Raw genomic sequence first — 18,334 nt, 5'->3', positions numbered from 1 at the left:
CGCGTCTTCATTAGCTGGCCTTCTTATTAGATACGTGTTGTCGAACGGTCTTTTTTTTTTTTTTGGACTAGCAGCCGATGTGAATGAATTTTTGAAAACGTTTTGCGCTGCACTAATTGGCATGAAATGCCTAGTTTCACGCAGCTGTCATAGTCACTCTGCAGGAAAGTGTCGGTTACAAGCAGTCTGTTACCGGTTTTTAGTGTATAGTGGTGCAGTGCCATATTTCTGTAGCATTTATTTATTGCTCTGTTGGCACAAAATCCTGAAATGGACTGGCTCTTGTCATGCACCCCTGGAGTACTGCTATTCTGTAGCTGACCTTTTATATGCATAATTCTAAAAGATCACCACAGGTGTTCATGCTAATTAGAGGGAAATCATTCTCAAAAAGTTATTTACAAGTTCCTGACTTTTACGTTTGCAAATCCACAAATGCCTGTTTTTCTTTCCCGATAGAAATGGATTAACAACGTGATATGGTAACCTTTGTTTATGCAAATGTCAGACAGGACAGGTTGTGGTCCATCCACTACATCTCCGTGCTAATCGCTCTCCATTCTGCGATCCTCACGCCGAATTTAGGCCAAACGCGGCACTCCTGCTGTGGTCTAGACGGATGTAATTTGATTTTGAGGCGAAACGGGTGGAAAAGGTGCTGTTCTGAAGGTTTCGCCGGCCGCGGTGAACAGCAGGCGCTCAAATTGGAAAGAAGATTGACTCGGATCGGCTCGTCCTGAGACAAGAAGTTCCGTGATTAAGACGGAGGGGTGGACCTAGCCTGTGCTTGTGGCACTTTTATCAACAGTGCATGCACAAATTCTGTTCTGACCTATGCACATCATCAGAGTTACACGCATATTTAAAAAAAAAGATCTTTCCAGAGAATGGTCTGCCTTCTGGAACCTTCCATGCCACGATGGAAAAATACCCCATGGCCTGAATGGTACTAATAGGGAGGATAAGGAGTCCCACAGAGATCTTTTTATTCTACACTGCCAGTAGCGGGTTGGGCGTGGCAGAGAGCCTGAAATTGTGTTTGCTTGTTTTAAATGCTGAGAAGAGGCGGCCTTTCCACAGCTGCTGGAAGGATGCATGACTAGAATGATGCAAATCAGTGATACCTTGCTTATCTACCCTGCATTTGACAAGGTTGATTGAACCTGGAGCTTTGGTTTCCAAAAAGGAATAAAACTGGTTCAAAGCTGCAGTTATAGTAGCACATAAGGTCTCTCATGCTCCATCCATTACAGTACAGTAGACACCTTTAACACACTGCTTGCTGAAATTGCATTGGCTCTATTGTAGCTTCACCTTACGAGCTAAAACTATGTGCTCCCTGTCTTCACTGCACAACCCAATTTCTCCCTGAAAATCTGATTATCAGGTACTCTGATTTCACCCATATAGAGAAAAACTCTATGATCCATCGTATGTGTCTTTCTCGATTTGTGTGTTCCTGGTGTCAGATTGAATGGAGCTTGCCATACCAGATAGACCAGGTGTTCTTTTCTGAGTGACTTATCTCTGCAGGCTTTTATGCTGCTTTGATCTGTTTGTCAGTCTGCTGTGGAGACCAGGAAGCCCCCAACAGCCCTGCTCCAGGACAAGGGCGCCTTGTTCCCCCGCCGTCCCAAATTATTCAGCAATTATCTGATCTGCCCCTTATCTGCCCAGGTCTTGCTGACGCAGACGAGAACTGCAAGAGGTTCATAGACAGATGCATGCCAGAAGCCTTCAAAAAGGTAGGAACTGAGTGTCTGTGTGTGTGTGGGGGAGATGCACTCTAATAACGATATTCATTATTCCAATTTAGAATGAATTTCTTACCTAACACTCAAGGATATAATCATTTTATACATGCAGTATTCATAAGCTTGACATCATACAGTTTGTGTTTCATGGGCATTGTAACTTAGTCACCACACTGTTTCCCTCCTCATGAATCTCTCTCTCTCTCTCTCTCTCTCCCTCCTCTCTCCCCCTCTCTCTCCCTCCTCTCCCTCTCTCTCTGTCCTCGGGGCAGCTGCTGACGTCGAGCGCCGTGCACAAATGGGGCACAGAGATCCACGAGGGGATCTACAACATGCTCATGCTGCTGGTGGACCTGGTGGCCGAGCGGGTCAAGCAGGACCCCATCCCCGTGGGGCTGTTGGGAGTTCTCACCATGGTATGACTGGCTCTACCACTTTTACTCTTGCTGTTTTTTATCTACCTGCTCAGGGATTCAATGGAAATTAGCTGTCAGCTGAGTCTGGTACAGAGCGTCTCTGCTCTCTGTGATGAATGTATTTTCACATGGTCTCTGACAAATAAATAAAGCGAAACTGACAATTAGTTTGGTTGATGACAGCAGGGAAGCTTTAGGACACCTGGTGATTGTAGGTTTGCTGGTTGTATTAGTTGTAGTTGTTCTAGATGTGGAAATGACCATTGTTGTTATTGTTGGTGTGTTTTTTTTTTTTTGAAGGCCTTTAACCCAGACAATGAGTACCACTTCAAAAACCGCATGAAATCCTCGCAGCGGAACTGGGCAGAGGTGTTTGGTGAGGACAGCATGTTTGCTGTGTCCCCCAGCTCCAGTTACCAGAAGGTATTCCACACTGCCCCTCTACCACCAGACCTCTGACTTCTCAATAATTAAGAAACAGGGTTAAGTAGCGTCATTTACTGTGTGATTTTTTTCTCTAAGTAAGTTGAACTTATTTACTCAGAAAACCGCAGAGCGGAGTACGGTTGTCCGTATTTCCTGCTCCGTCCTTGTTCTGCTTTGAGAGATATGTAGCCGGATGGTAGGGAAGAGAAACACTGTTTACCCAAATTCTCACTTGCATAAGCAAGATGTTGTTGGCTTGCAGTCAGGGTGGAAATGTGAGTCACAGCTGCTGCCCAGTGCACCAACTTTGCAACAACAGGACTGTGCTTTAACCACTTGGTGACTGACGGAGCTCACCTGCTTTTTGCGATAATGCTTGTTTGAGAAAAATGACCGTTGGAATGGCATTCAAATTTCAAATTCAAATGTAAAATGTAAGAATTGAATGGAAATTTTTCTGTAATGCTCAGTTCAGTTGAGACTTGACCCCAACCCAGATGTCAAAGTATTCAGGATGCCAAAAATAGTGAGTTTTGAACAGATGAGGAAGTGAGGAAGCAAAAGTAGGTAAAAAGTGAACTGAAAATGTGAATATAGAGAGGACAGAGGGATACAATGACTCTGCTTTCCTTTTTTGATTAATCGGGCGTAAAACTTTTTTTTTCTTCTTTTTCAGGAGCCACATGGTTGGCTTGTGGATCTGGTGAACCGAGTGAGTATGCTGCATCCTTCCTTGCTTTTTGGAAGGGTTCTTTAAACAGTAATGCACACTCTACTAACAAGTACTCAGTGATCCCCGTCGCACTTGTATACTCTGTCTCACAGTGTACAGACAAGTCCTCTATTCCATATTGCCCACTTTACAAACAAACCCTGTATACACTCCCTCTTACTCCCCACACAGGGCTGTAGATACCCTCCCTCCGCCTGTCCAGATCGATATCCAGCCTCCAACCTGTCACTCCTCCCCTCCCACTGCCTGTTCCACCCTTCCAACAGTGTGCTGCACGTGCACATCCCCTTTCCCATCCCTCTCCCTCCCTCGCTCCATCCTGTCCTCCATATATCACACCGTCCAGAGTTGCCCATCTTTCTCATTGATCCTTCTCCTTGAGTCATAGGTGGACACCTTGTCAGTTTGGCTTAACACCTCATCTCTTGGACATCCTGCCACAGCAGGAAAGCCAGAATGTAAATCACGGGCCGTGAACTTTTCTCTGATGTTGCAGCGAGCTCTTCATTATCATTGACATTTTTTTTTAACGTATAGTAAAGCTTGCTGCTTTTTCCACGAGGCTGCTCGTAGGTCGCAGGTCAGCTGAGGTTCCAGACGGCTCTTTATCTGGCGCGCATTCATTGTCTTTGCTTTCCTGTTGGGGCACATTGCCAGAGCGGTGGGTTTACATCTCAGCAAGCATCACTGTGCCTCATTCTAATGCCTTGAGCTGCACCCGCCACGGCCAGTGTTCCTCCTGTTCTGAGAGATGAATTCTTGTTTCTAGTTCGGGGAGATGGGAGGCTTTACCGCGATTCAGACCAAGCTGAATGCCGAGGAGATCGAAATCGGGGTAAGTGGGGCCAGCTGTGACGGGACGAAGACGGAGCGGGCCATGATGCTGGAGCAGGCCATGGTAACTGTTGAACCTGGGTCAGGAGGAGCAGTGTGCTAACTGTTCTCGCCGGTATTTCTCGTACTGCTTGTAAAAGTGTGTGAGTGTGGTGGGGGAAGGGGGGGGGTATGCTTATTAGAAGTTAATTCTGCAGGCCAGGATGTGCGTTTAGTTGTTGTACTGTTAGCGTGTTCACCGGTCCTCTTGGGGCCCCTTGGAAACGAAGGGCTCGGAAACGAGAGGTGCTCGCGATGCGGCTTCCCTGCGGCAGATAAGACAAGCGCATGTCGGCATGTCAGCGAACGCTAACGTGGGGGGAGGGGGGGGGGGGTGGACGCAGGGAGGCTGCAAATGCTTTTTTTTTTTTTTCATCTCCTTAAAGGAGCAAAGCGATGAGGAAGGCATGTAGAATTGCTAGAGGCGGACCTGAACTGTGAGTTTGACTGGAGCTGATTACGCGATGATGAAGCAGCTCGCTCTCTTACTGTCAGACTCTGCTTCCGTCTCCCTCTGTGTACTGAAGAGCTGTCTGATTTAAATCTCTCTAACAAGTACCTTCTGCTGAGACTGCCAGACCGTTTGATACAGCACTGCTGCGTGGGCCTCGCTCAGTAGTGCTGTCAGGCCAGAAAATTTGCATGTAACCGAGGGTTTTGGGTTTTGGGGTTTCAGCTAGCGTTATGATTGACCCTCATGACTTTTAACAGTGTGGCACATGTAAGACCGCTAGTTAAATGTGGGTGGAATCGCACGAAGCAGCTTTGGTTTGGAAGGCTATTTTTCCATTCAGCTCCACATACTGCTCTAGAGGTGTTCTCTCCTGAGCCCTCACAGAGAGAGTGACCCTGCTTATTCATAACACACACTCACACACACACGCCACGGCTTGTGCTGTATGGGTGAATTCATCTCTGTCCGTTCTCAGAAAATATCGCCGAGGAATTTCTGAGGCCGCATAAAAAGTAAGAGATATGCGGTTGGGATAGCGAGTTATCACGGCAGGTCTTCACGATTACCTTTGCACCCCTGTAAAGAAACCGCTTTTTGAATTTGAACACATTTGGGTTTTTTTATGAGTCAACAGGAACACGTGGGTGCATCAGGTTAACTGATTAATGTTGTGACACCACTTAATACTTTCTAAATGTAATTTCATGCTTTGGTAGTTTTCACTGTACTTAATCCTAATTATGCAAAGTACTTCTGCTTAGATGTGTGTTCTACAAGGATCTATAAAGCTGCAATTAACACTTAAAATTCAGCCCCCACTGAAATCTAATTTTGTGAAGCAGACGATGAACCGCAAGCCAATTCATACCTTCCTCAATTCATCGTCTTTGATAGAGCTAAAATAAGGAACTTCTGCGATTGCAGCAATGTTACGTGTCAAGCAGTACTGTACATTGGCTACAGTGACCAAAAGCTTACAAAAGCTCGACAAGCTTGATTTGATCATTAAGTAGAGTGCATTGCCTCAGTTAGCCTATTTAAGAAGCGTTTAGGCAGATGCGCAATTCTGTTTCTTTCGCTTAGTAGCTAGCTATAGCATTAGCCAGCTGGCTTTTCTCAGTCATTTGCTGGAAGAGAAGCAATTAGAGACTGAGCTCGAGAGAAGGGAAACTGGCCTGTCGCTTAATAGGTTTGCACACAGTTGTCAGAAGACACAAGATGGCTTAGCCACCTTTCCAAATGAGACATGATGCAGTTGTGCAGTGGGGGTGTTAAATGTGGTCTATTTGAGCAGTTTAAACATTAAAGGAATCAATTATCCCACATTATTATGTTCAGGCCTGCTTTTTATTCTAAACTGCAGACTGATGCATTTCTGAATATACTTTACTGTGCTTTCATCTCCTATTCATTAGTCACAAATAAAGGTTTATTAGACCTAATGATAAGCTTCTAATTACTACTTTTTTATTTATTTTTCATTTATTTTTTTATATAGCCTAGTAGCCCTTTCAGTAGCATTAAAGTGGACTAATTTTTCCACTTATGTATTCACCTTCAAAGAGATACAAAGGAACAATTTCAGTCAGCGTGCTGAAAACCAAAATGGGACACAACATGTAAAGTGCAACTCTTTTGCGCGAGGTCAAGTACTTAGAAAAATGTGTGGAATTTTACATGGCGTACATGCTCAATCATAAGCTCTTCTGGGAAGCAGGTGTGACTCTTCCTTCTCAAAATGGATGTCACCTCTTGCCCTGAAACCTTTGACCTTACGACACACACACACACACTTACACACCGATTTGTTCAGAAAACAAACGTTTTAATGGAGTATGATCATTAGATTGTTGTGTAGAGATGATGTAGGCTGTAGTATCATCAATGTGGTTTGGTCTGGTGGGTTACCACATAGGCTAGCTCCCCACACAACCCAGAAATTACCTCACTGTCTATAGGTCAGTGCACCCATTTGGTCAAAGTTAGCTTTTTGCTGCTTTAGTTTGAGTAGTTGGCTCTGTATTGACTGTGGTGTGGTTTGTACTGACTGTGAAAGGGGCCCTGGGCTGTGCTGTGTGTCAGTGTGCGGCTGTTTGTCTGTCACTGCAGAGCGTATCTGCCCTGGTCCAGCCCCTGGGAGTCTGTGCTGAGTACCTCAACTCCAGCCTGGTCCAGGTGAGTGCGAGGCGGCGTTTGGTATGGCGGGAGGTGCGGCTCCTGCCTGCGATGATGGTGCTGTAGTCGGCACGGCGATCGGTGGAGAGATCCGAGCTCTGTTCTCTGATGTGCCCTCAGCCCATGCTGGATCCCGTCATCCACAAGATGATAACCTACGTGCAGAACCTGGAGGAGAAAGACCTGAAAGACAAGGTACTGTAATAGCATCACGTCCTGTCCTCTTACTCAGTTTATCTCAAAAATTATTATGTAAGTGATACTGATAGAATCCCTCTGGCTTGTGAATATGAGAACATAATATTCTCAATTTGAGCCATGATGGCACTGTACAGTAACTGGATAACTGTTGTTTTTTTGTAGACTAATGTAGGGAGCTAAACTTTGAAAGCATCTTTGTGCCATATTGCTGTGGTTGCTTGCTGCCTTCCTGCTGGCGGTCATGTGATCGCGGTGCCCCCTGTCTCTGTGTGCGCAGCGGCTGGTCAGCATCCCCGACCTGCTGTCGGCCATCAAGCTGCTGTGCATGAGGTTCCAGCGGGAGCTGGTCTCCGTGGTGGACCACCTGCGGCTGGACATCCTGCTGCGTATGCTGAAGACGCCCCACTTCAGCGCCAAAATGAACTCCCTCAAAGAGGTCAGCGACGGTGTACAGTTATCCCCTGTGGCCACGCCCAGAGTTTTCCCCTGTGGCCACGCCCAGAGTTTTCCCCTATGGCCACGCCCAGGCCAGTGTGATTGGCATGATTTTCAGATTGTGTGTTCACACCAGAGTCAGCTTGGTCGGCCATAAATCTGTTCAGTGTAGTAGTACTAGCAGATGGAATGTGTGGAAAATTAATGCCAGTGATTATATTGGAATTCAATTCGTTTCTTATTTCAATAGCAGTGAAAATTTCTTGGTGTGGAAGGTGTCCCGTAGAATATTTTCTCCAAATAAGAGTAGTCGCTCTGATCATGTTAAGTCTTCTTTTTTTTAATCTGCGTTGCAGGTGACAAAGTTGATAGAGGAAAGCACTGTGTCCAAGACCGTGAAAAACGCCATAGACACTGACCGACTGCTGGATTGGCTGGTGGAAAACTCAGTCCTGTCAATAGCCCTTGAAGGTAATATTAAAATACTTCTAAGACTTGGACTTCCTTTGTTCTACAAATTTACACATTCATTCTAAAAATACGTAATTAACAAACACGTCTTCTTTTTGTTAAATTATGGTGTAAAATACTACATCTATATTGAGTTTTGTTTTTACAGCAACAAGCTCTTGATGGTAATCTTGGTGTCCCTGGTGTATTATTCATTTATTTGACCTTGGACATAACTGAAGGACATTTTCAACAGTCGCATCACTACACAAGTGCTTTGATTTCCTTAGCAGTGTCCTGTACCTTTTATAGGGGTGTAATCTTCTCATCTGATCATAGATAGTCTCCCTGGGATTGACTGGCATTAGAGTTCTTCTCTCTAGCATTCAGAGGAATCCAGCAATGTCAAGCCAGTGATGTCAAAGCAAAGGATTTTTTTTTTTTTAGTTCATCGCCTTTTTACTGCGTTTTCATCTTTTTTCTTTTCAATCTATCCCTCTCTCCATTCCTGCTCTCTCGCTCTCTTTTCTAGGTAATATCGACCAGGCGCAGTACTGTGACCGAATAAAGGGAATCATTGAGCTCCTTGGCAGCAAACTCTCCTTGGACGAGCTCTCCAAAATCTGGAGAATACAGGTCTGTATCTCCACAGAATGACAGTACTCAGGCCTGGCTGCTGTAAATAAATGGCCAAGTCAAAGTGAGAGGGACTGAAAGAAGCCAAATCCTGTCCAGTCTCATCCTGTGCTGAAGAGGCTAGCCAGACAGATCTGCCCCATTGCTAGTTTGCCCCTGCTTTTCGCAATTTAAGTAGCAAACTCGTTTTTCATTAACCGTTTATAATGTTGCTTTACGTAAAGAAGGTTTAGTACACTGCTGTGCACTTCAGTTCTTTTTCAGGGGCGAAAGTAGTTCTGTTTGTGGTTTGAAAGCTTGTGTTTTGTTTATCTCAGAGGAGTGGGGCCCAGACCTGCGATAGGTCACGGTTTGGTGTTAAAAACATTACAAACCTCAAATTCATTCAAAGAAAAAATAAATAAATAAAAGAAGTATGCATCTGCTACTTCAAAGGAATTCCCTGGAGCTCTGGATTCCAAACTATTTCCAGGAAGAGCTTTGGGAATTGCGGGAGATCCTAAAGCAGTTTTAATTGATTGATAGTGCCTGGCTCTTTGCCAGTTTCAGATCCTTACCTTCTCCGTCTCTGGGGTCCTTGCTGTGAGCTGGATAATGAAATGGCCGCCGCCTTCTATCGCTGCAGTCTTGTTGTCTGTTCCCTTCTCGCACGCGTAATCAAAAGCCATTTAGGAACTTTGCTCGTCTCAGATGAAGCAGTTGGCGGCATCTCTCCAGTCGTTGTCTTTTCACGCTCGACTGGATTTCTTCTGTTTCCCCCGATGTGCTGGTTGTGTCTTTGCCTCCGTCGAGGCACGCAGTAGCATGAATAATAAACACAGCCCTACAAAGGTCTGGGTTTGACTTCATATCCATTGAGACCGAGCTCAGTTCATGCATATTTGAACGGATGTGAAACAAAGTACGGAAGCTGGCACTGGACATTATTAGTAAACCGGAGCCATGCGAAGGGCGGTGGTGGGATTGATAAATGGCCCAGTTTATTCACACAGGAACTGACAAAAAGAAGGGAGCAGAAGCCGACACTGACGGTTCCCCTCCCTCGAGTGGGTGAAAGGAGCATTGACCTTTTTTATCTGTGGTAGCCATGGTTACACTGCAGTGTGTTCCTCAGTTCCTGTCTCATGTTATCCATTGTACTGGCTAGAAACTAGCGGTAGCCCACCGCTCTGGGACGTTTTGAAGGCTGGATCCGAGTTTTTGGGTAAGGTTGGGCGTCCTCTCGGCTACGTGCTCATGGTGTACCCCTCTCCTGTGCCCAGGCGGGACAGTCCTCCACGGTGATCGAGAACATCCACGCCATCATCGCGGCCGCCGCGGTCAAGTTCAACTTCGACCAGCTCAGCCATCTGTTTGTCCTCATCCAGAAGGTGCGTTTAACGATGCTCTTCCACACGTCCATTTTAGGCTCTCCCCTAAATCTCTCGCCTTAAAGAAAAACTCCAGAAACCGCTGGCCTAAAACACTTTGACACTGTTAGAATTTGCATATTGGCGATATAAAACCCAAATAGTTTGATTGCATCTAAAATTGTGCAGCACAGAGCCAAATCAAGTCAAGGGGGAAAAAAAAGAAAGTCTCTGTCCAAACATTATGGACCTCCCTGTGCATTATGTGAGTTTTGCAGGAGACCTATTTACAATTGTCTTGTTCCACTGCTTTACAATAAAGTACTGTACTTTTCAGTTCTGAAAAATCTAAACCCTGCAAATAACAGGCCATTTGCACCATGTCTGTCCCAATTGTGCAATGGATTTTATTTTTGTCCTCTTTCCTTTCCAGTTGTCAGTGCTAACAGGAAAGTTGTGCTGCATGGCACCCTTTGATAAAATACCCAATCTCTAGCTTTACCACACTAATCAAACCTCTACTTTGGCCTTTGACTCCTGTCAGTGTAGAGGAGAGGGGTGTCTAATTTTATCCGAAAAGGGCAGGCATGGGCGCAGGTTTCGTGTTCTAGCCCGGCACTTTCTGGACCGGAGTGGACAGCCCTGTTACGGGGGACTATAGGGAAAGTGAGTTTTGGGATTTGTGCGTGTTCCGCAGAGCTGGGAGGTGGAGAGCGACCGCGTTCGCCAGAAGCTCTTGAGTTTGATCGGGAGGATCGGCCGAGAGGCCCGCTCCGAGGCCACTACGGGCAAGGTGTGTGTGCCTGTTCCCTATCGTCTGCTTCTAGGGTATTGTTTCCAGCAAATTTCAGAGGCTTGTTTTTTTAATTTATTTTATTTTATTTCTTTATTATCTTTATAGTCCTTTGTTGTGTAGTATCAATAAGCATAGTTCTTTTGCATGTGCGCGTCTGTGTGCGTGTGTGCGTGTGCGTGTGTGTCCGTATGTGTGTGTGTGTGTGTGTATGCCTGTGTGTGTGTGTGTGTGCGTGTGTGTGTGTGTGGATGAATGCATGTGCGTGTGTGTGGGTGCGTGTGTGCTGTTTGTGTGTGTGTGTTTGTGCGTATGTGTGTGTGTGGGTGGATGTGTGTGTGTGTGTGTGTGCGTGTGTGTGTGTGTGCGTGTGTATGCCTGTGTGTGTGTGTGTGTGTGTATGCCTGTGTGTGTGTGCGCGTGCGCGTGTATGCCTGTGTGTATGCCTGTGTGTGTGTGTGTGTGTATGCCTGTGTGTGTGTGTGTATGCCTGTGTGTATGCCTGTGTGTATGCCTGTGTGTATGCCTGTGTGTGTGTGTGTGTGTGCGCGTGCGTGTGTATGCCTGTGTGTGTATGCCTGTGTGTGTGCGCGTGTGTATGCCTGTGTGTGTGTGTATGCCTGTGTGTGTGTGTGTGCGGTCGCAGGTGCTGGAGGTGCTCTGGGAGCTGGCACACCTGCCCACGTTGCCCGTTAATTTGGTGCAGCAGGCTTTGGAGGAGCACCTCACTATCCTTAGCGACGCGTACGCTGTCAAGGAGACCGTCAAAAGGAACTACATCATCAAGTGCATTGAGGACATCAAGAAGGTGAGCTGTGAGCTTCAGACCCCAGGGGATGTCCACAGATCAGGTCTCAGTACATTCCTGCTTTTCATAATACGGTCTTGGCACGGATAGCTACCAGAAAGCTGCTTCAAACTTTATATCTTTAAAACGGAAAAGGGAAAGTGGTTAGCTTTCATTTGTGTCCCCGAATATATAGATGTACCCTGAAACCTACGCTTTAGACAAATATTTGGCGATTTTACAAGAGGAAAATAAATTGAAGTGGGACCACATTTCCCAGAGATCTAACTTGAAAGCGAGATTAATGTGTCAGATTAATGTATGCAGCGGAGTGAATGCTCGGTGGATGGGAGCCAGCGCGCCGTTTATCTTCTGAGACTGAGGGAAGAGGGCCCGTCACATTCGGCTCAGAGAATTGTGGCCTCTGTATTAAAATCAGGAGCCTTGGGAATCTGGTGGATGTTTTAAAAAGTCTGCAGTGAGACTTTAGGTTTAATGCAAAACTCATATCTTAAATACATGCACAATTGTGTGTTTTAACTCATGACGAGCAACTGATGAATACCTGATTATGTTATACGAATAATAGCTGTGTGTGATCAGACTGATCCCTCCCGCCTCCTTCCTCTGGTGAATGTGTGTGTAGCTGCCAAAGCCAGGCTTATCTCCCCCCACCCCCACCCCCCCACTCTCTTCCTCCTTCCGTCTGCGGAGCATCCACTGAATACTAAAGCTGTCACTCTCTCCTGACGAACACTTCCTGCTTTGTGCCCTCTCTGAGCGGTATTTATAGTGCTGCGGTCTGCGGAGGAAAAGCCCGCCGCTCTGAGTGGCCACTTTGTCTGCTTCCAAAGACGAACGCTCGCTCTCTTTCTGCGGCGCCGGATAAGTGCGGGTCGCCCCCGGGCGCCCGTCGCCCCCGGCCGCGGTGGCGAAGCCGGGAGGCCCCCGCTCAGCTCCGCCCCCCCCCCTCCCTCCCTCACCCCGGCGCTGTGCGTTTCACTTACCGAGGGAGCGCCTGAATGAAATTGCAGTTGTATGTTTTTAGATACTAACGCAGGAGGAAACAAAACCTTCCAGCGAGACACAGGTCTCTTTTCTAACGGGCTCCTGGGGCAAGAAGAAACCCAGCTCGCTGTCCAAAGTAAGAAACAGCCCGGGGGTTTTCCCTCGATCCTTAAACCTTAAACCAATCACCACTCGCTTCCGATCTCACTGCAACCCTCCCTGGAAAATGATGCTTGATCACACTGTCGGGGGCATTTGATTGGTGCCTTTCTCGTAATACCACCTCTTCTCGATTGACCATGGTTTCGGTGGTGCGGCAACGTATATCATTGCTCTCCAAATGAGATGTGGGGTGTCGGTTAAGCTGTGAGGCTGTCTCTATCTTTTTTCCCCGCACGACACGGTTATGGTGGTTGCGAGTGTACATGTTATAATGTTTCCTCGGCTAACGGTGAGAACAGGTGAGTGGAGGATTAACTGCCGTGGAAGATTAACTCTGTGGAGCTTCCTCCTTGTTTTGGCGCTGGGGCAGACAGCTGTTCCAGTCGGTGCTTCTCACTTTCCATTAACGGTTTTGCAGAATCCTTTTTAATCATGAACTCTGTACCCTTGATATATTTAAACATGCATATGAGGATATTTTAAAGGTTTGATCAGTATGCCTGGAGCCCAGGCAAGGTTTAAATTGTGTGTAACAGTAATGTCTTGAGATGAAATAAGAAGTAGTTTTCGGGTCAACTCCCATTGATCCTTTGATTCCCTGAATAAAAAAAGAAAATTAAAAAAACATATATTTATATCAGTTACCCAGTATTTGCAGTTGCTGTTTCTGTGGGAGAATCCATCTGTATTTCTCATACTGTAACAAAAATCTCACATTCTATTTTAATGGTCATCATTCATGATTCAATTCACACCTTTAAAAGCTGCCATGTATGTTTAAGTGTATGTTTGGGGTTTGTTGGCTGGGTTGATTGGGCATCCTTTCTAACTGTGTGTGTGCGTGTGTGTGTGTGTGTGTTTGTGCGTGTGTGTGTGTGTGTGTGTGTGTGTGTGCGCAGTCCTCGCAGCAGAGTAACCCACAGGCCGTGTGGGTAGTGCCAGCTCTTCGCCAGCTTCATGAGATCACCCGCTCGTTCATCAAGCAGACCTACCAAAAACAGGACAAGGTGAGGCCCCAGTCAGCAGCACTGCTTTACTACACTGCAGTACTCAGCCAGCATGTTAGAACTGCAGTCTGCTTTTACAGTGCCCAGCCAATATGCTAAACCTCTGCGGTCTACTTTACCAATGACCAACCAATGTGTTAAACCTCTACGGTCTACTTTACCAATGACCAACCAATGTGTTAAACCTCTGCAGTCTGCTTTTACAGTACCAAACCAGTATGTAAAAGCTCTGTAGTTTACATAATGCATAATACTGTGTGTACAGTACTGAAAAGCGGTCTACTTTTTTTTATTCAGCACTGAACCAATATGTTAACTCTGCATTTAGTATAGACCAAATTGCACAAATATGATAAAACCACATTCTACTTTCATAATGCTGAACTGATTTTGCTTAGTTTTATTGAACTTGGGCTTTTTACGTGTTTTCGGGTTTGTGCATTGTGTGTTAATGGCCCATAGAGAATACAGTGTGGCCTCATGGTCTCCTTGTGTCTCTGCTCAGCAGAGCATCATCCAGGACCTGAAGAAGAACTTTGAGATCGTCAAGCTGATCACCGGGAGCCTGGTGTCCTGCCACCGGCTGGCCGTGTCCGTCGCTGGCCAGGGCGGCCTCTCCGGGTCCACGCTCGTGGACGGCCGCTACTCCTACCAAGAGGTAGAGACTGGCGGCGTGTCACGGGGGCCGCCCCCTCAATGCCGCAGCCCTCCGTGGCGTTAGGTCATCGTCGCCTGTGTGTAACCGGCGCAGTGCACGTGTTCCCATGCCCCTTTCATAACCCCACTGCACCCGCTGTCCTCAGTACCGCTCGCTTACGAATTGAATAATTTATTTGAACTGAGGTGAGATTTCGGCTTTTTATAAAGGTCCATTGATCTTGTTTTCCCATGTAACGGTCCCACGGGGTTATCGATCGATTCTGTTTTGGACCGGCTGCCAGTGCTGACTCCTGCTCTTCCTCTTCCCCCCCCCCCCCGCAGTACCTGGAGGGCCACCTCAAGTTCCTGGCCTTCTTCCTGCAGGAGGCCAGCCTGTACCTTGTGTGGAACCGGGCCAAGGAGGTGTGGGAGTGCCTCGTGTCCGGGATGGACGTCTGCGAACTGGACAGAGAGGTACCGTGCCAAATTCGATTTCCCGCCCCCTGTCTCTCCGCGCGATACGGCTGTCGCGGCCGTTGGAAGGATGGTTCCGCAGTTGGTGTGAAGCTCACTTGTACTGGCCTTTTCGCCTGGCTGTCCGTCAGCGCGTGACCGTCGGCTTTTTCCCGCCCCTTCGTAGATGTGCTTTGAGTGGTTCACCAAGGGGCAGCACGACCTGGAGAGTGACGTGCAGCAGCAGCTCTTCAAGGAGAAGATCCTGAAGCTGGAGCCTTATGAGATCACCATGAATGGTGAGGAAGGGCCCACACACAGGACATTGTAGCCCACACAGCACCCTGTAGTCCACACAGGTCACTGTAGTCCACACAGGTCACTGTAGCTCACACAGGACACTGTAGCCCACACTGGACACTGTAGTCCACACAGGACACTGTAGACAACACGGGTCACTGTAGCCCTGCAGTTGGTGTGTGCAGTAGCGAGGGAGTGGATAGCATCTGAACCGATCTGTAGCCCAGCCCTGCTCTCTCCTGCTTGGACATGCATTTTGCACAGCATCACCATCTAACACTCACTGGTGCTGTCGTGGCTGAGGAATGGGCTCAAACAGAGGTCTCGCCTGACTCGTTTCATAACGATGAGCTAAAACGGCTTCTGTGTTGGTTCTTTAGGCTTCAACCTTTTCAAGACCTTCTTTGAGAACGTGAACCTCAGTGACCACCGCCTGAAACGCCAAGGAACCCAGCTGGTATGCAACCCGTCGACTCTGCCACCCCGATCTCGATTTCTGCTTAGACGAGGAACACATTTTAAGCCTTCGGCTTGAACAGACGAATATTAAGTAATTTACCCCTCAGGTTATGGAAATGTAGTATGTTTGCCAGGATGAGTCATGCCTGTAAGGCTGTAAGAAATTCTCAAATCTCTTTTTATAGCTGTGTTTTCCTCATCCACCCACAGAGTGCTATATCGCTATTGAATCCACAATGCATAATTACCGACTGCCCATTTTTGTGCCCGTTACTTTATTCAACAAAATGGATGAGTGTAGTACCTGTCAGATGGAAGAAACTACTTGTTGGAGTCTGTAAACTGACCTCTCCTCTCCTGTCCTCTCCTTCCTCTCTTCTCCTCTCCTCTCCTCTCCTCTCCTGTCCTCTCCATTCTGTGCGCAGTGTGTGGAGCGCTTGGATCTTGCGGGGATGGACTTCATCTGGCGCATCGCCATGGAGTCACCGGACGAGGAGATCGCCAACGAGGCCATCCAGCTCATCATCACCTACAGCTACATCAACCTCAACCCCAAAATGAAGAAGGTGGGGGCGACCGCTCGGCGGGGGCGCACGGCACGGACCCAGCCCCTCCTGAGCCGCTCTCTGACCGCGCCCTTTTGTCTGTCCGCAGGACTCCGTGACGCTGCACAAGAAGTTCATCGCGGATTGCTATAAAAGACTGGAGGTCAGTAGCTTCCATCGCTGTTTCACGGAGGACTCGATACACAACTCAATATGTTTGGACTGAATGTATCATTTAGAATTTAGGAGGTTAAGTTGGCCGTGTAGAATGTTCTGGAAAGCTTTTGCACACAGAAATGCCGACTGCTGTGAAAAGCGTGTGAGGTGTGGCTTTGGATAGGTGGGGGGCTCAAGGCCAGGGAGAGAAGCCTTTGGCTCACACACGTCGTGTTTGTCCACATCATTGTGTTGCTGAGGAATTCCAGGGTTGCCAGAGCGTGATGTGTCCGTGATGCTGGCGCGGGTGTTTTCGTCAGTGTCTCACGCTCTCCCCGCTGTGCGCAGGCCGCCAGCTCGGCCTTGGGTGGGCCCACTCTGACGCACGCCGTCACCAGGGCGACCAAGATGCTGACGGCCACCGCCATGCCCACCGTCGCCACCTCTGTTCAGTCGCCTTCCAGGTACCCTTCTCCACACCCTGCCTGGGCACTGGGCACCAGTGCCACTTCTACACCAACTATACACGTTTTCCCCCATTTCCTATTTTACTTAAGCCAACATTTACAGAGCAAAGTAATGAGCTAGTTCTTTTTTCCTTAGGTCAACAAAGCTGGTGATCATCGAACGGCTTCTGTTACTTGCTGAACGTTACGTCATCACAATAGAGGTAAAGACTGTCTGTTTATCATTTATAATTGCTCGGCGTTGAGGAGTTCGCGTGTTGCCTTTCTTTTCAGCGGATAGAGCTTCAGCATTGTGCTGTAGTTCCTACAGGAGGGGACAGACTGAAGATATGTTCCGTTCAATTAGGCGTTAATTGGATGAGAATCGAATTCCCCAGAAGTATTTAATTTTAAGCGAGGCCGACACCCGGTCCGTCACGTTATTAGCTCTAATTGACTCATCCTTGACACCCGAAGTGATTCGATATGCCTCCTCTCTCTGCCCAGACCTTAATATCCATGCTGATGACTGACCTGACCCTCTACCCACATGAAATGGCTCCCTCATTTATGCTCTCTCTAGCACTGTTGCAAAGCCAAACATTTGCTTGGCAGGAGGCTGAGAACCATTATCATTAATACAAGGGGGATACACTTTAGCGTTCATCCTATTTCCCTGATTGAAAAATTTATCCGTCTGTCATTTGTTACGTTTTACTCCCTTGTATGCAAATTACCTCAAATGACTCCTTTACTTCTTGTTTCTCTCACCTCACAAAAGAGGGTTTCAGCTCTCATTATTGCGCGCTCAAGCGATTGTTCGTTTACTGCTTTGTTCATTATCGGCGGTTGTCTTCTGGCCGGCTCGTTGTCTGTGAGTGTAACCGCACTGCTGTCTTTGTCTTTTTAGGATTTGTATTCGGTCCCTCGGACTATTCTACCTCACGGAGCGTCTTTCAACGGCCACCCCGTGACTCTCCACGTCACCTACGAATCTACCAAAGACACTTTCACCCTGGAGGTGTGTGTGTCTCCTCTGTGCAGCTGAAGGGTGTAGCAGCCACTGTCCGCAATCTTTTCCTGCAGTTTGTTTCTTGCGTTTAAAACATTCGTAATGCTTCTCAGTAATCCACGGTACTTGCAGTCCGATCATGAAATGCATAAACGGAACAGTTGAAAGGTGTGTATTTGCAATCCAAATACATGCAGGCTCGGCTACTTCAGGGGAATTCACAGGGCGTTGCGGCAAAAGAGCCTGCATGCATGTTTATAAATAAAGGTTAATAAATAGAAGAATTTTATCAACACTCTACTGCTCATTCTGTCTATGTAGAATTGGCTGTCACGCTCTCTAAATTCAATTAAGATTGTGGAGGTTGCACAGTGATTTCACTGTACCCGATTATTTTTGGTTTCTATAATATGTGCTTTTATCCCTTTTGCAGGCCCACAGCAATGAAACTATCGGCAGCATCAGATGGAAGATAGCAGACCATTTAAGCTGCCCTGTGGACAACGTTCAGATATTTGCCAATGACAGTGTGGTAAATCAGATTTTATTGTGTTGTGTTATTTTCAGTTGAAAGTGTATTTTTAAAAACTTTCAGTTGGAATCAGATTTGTCACAACATTTTAATAGTGCTTTACAGCCATGGAATTTTGAGGTGTGTTTTTGTC

At 47.0% G+C, this 18,334-nt stretch overlaps 1 protein-coding gene across 1 annotated transcript in view; it reads left to right on the top strand.

The window, feature by feature from the left end:
* The window catches only part of usp24 (ubiquitin specific peptidase 24), a 51,394-nt gene that overhangs the window by 9,281 nt on the left and 23,779 nt on the right, over positions 1 to 18,334 (top strand). Inside the window, exons 3-27 of the mRNA XM_064333502.1 lie at positions 1,678 to 1,745; positions 2,027 to 2,170; positions 2,471 to 2,593; positions 3,273 to 3,308; positions 4,099 to 4,164; positions 6,766 to 6,831; positions 6,952 to 7,026; positions 7,310 to 7,468; positions 7,824 to 7,938; positions 8,450 to 8,553; positions 9,816 to 9,923; positions 10,600 to 10,695; positions 11,342 to 11,503; positions 12,531 to 12,626; positions 13,552 to 13,659; positions 14,168 to 14,317; positions 14,641 to 14,772; positions 14,939 to 15,050; positions 15,432 to 15,508; positions 15,936 to 16,076; positions 16,165 to 16,218; positions 16,560 to 16,675; positions 16,815 to 16,881; positions 17,568 to 17,678; positions 18,103 to 18,201. Of these exons, the coding sequence (XP_064189572.1) occupies positions 1,678 to 1,745; positions 2,027 to 2,170; positions 2,471 to 2,593; positions 3,273 to 3,308; positions 4,099 to 4,164; positions 6,766 to 6,831; positions 6,952 to 7,026; positions 7,310 to 7,468; positions 7,824 to 7,938; positions 8,450 to 8,553; positions 9,816 to 9,923; positions 10,600 to 10,695; positions 11,342 to 11,503; positions 12,531 to 12,626; positions 13,552 to 13,659; positions 14,168 to 14,317; positions 14,641 to 14,772; positions 14,939 to 15,050; positions 15,432 to 15,508; positions 15,936 to 16,076; positions 16,165 to 16,218; positions 16,560 to 16,675; positions 16,815 to 16,881; positions 17,568 to 17,678; positions 18,103 to 18,201 (2,585 nt within the window). The remainder of the gene's footprint in view (positions 1 to 1,677; positions 1,746 to 2,026; positions 2,171 to 2,470; positions 2,594 to 3,272; positions 3,309 to 4,098; positions 4,165 to 6,765; positions 6,832 to 6,951; positions 7,027 to 7,309; positions 7,469 to 7,823; positions 7,939 to 8,449; positions 8,554 to 9,815; positions 9,924 to 10,599; positions 10,696 to 11,341; positions 11,504 to 12,530; positions 12,627 to 13,551; positions 13,660 to 14,167; positions 14,318 to 14,640; positions 14,773 to 14,938; positions 15,051 to 15,431; positions 15,509 to 15,935; positions 16,077 to 16,164; positions 16,219 to 16,559; positions 16,676 to 16,814; positions 16,882 to 17,567; positions 17,679 to 18,102; positions 18,202 to 18,334) is intronic.

Source organism: Anguilla rostrata, chromosome 4, assembly GCF_018555375.3.
Source record: "Anguilla rostrata isolate EN2019 chromosome 4, ASM1855537v3, whole genome shotgun sequence".
Taxonomy (NCBI): Eukaryota; Metazoa; Chordata; class Actinopteri; order Anguilliformes; family Anguillidae; genus Anguilla; species Anguilla rostrata.
This window is presented reverse-complemented; position numbering and strand designations above follow the sequence as displayed.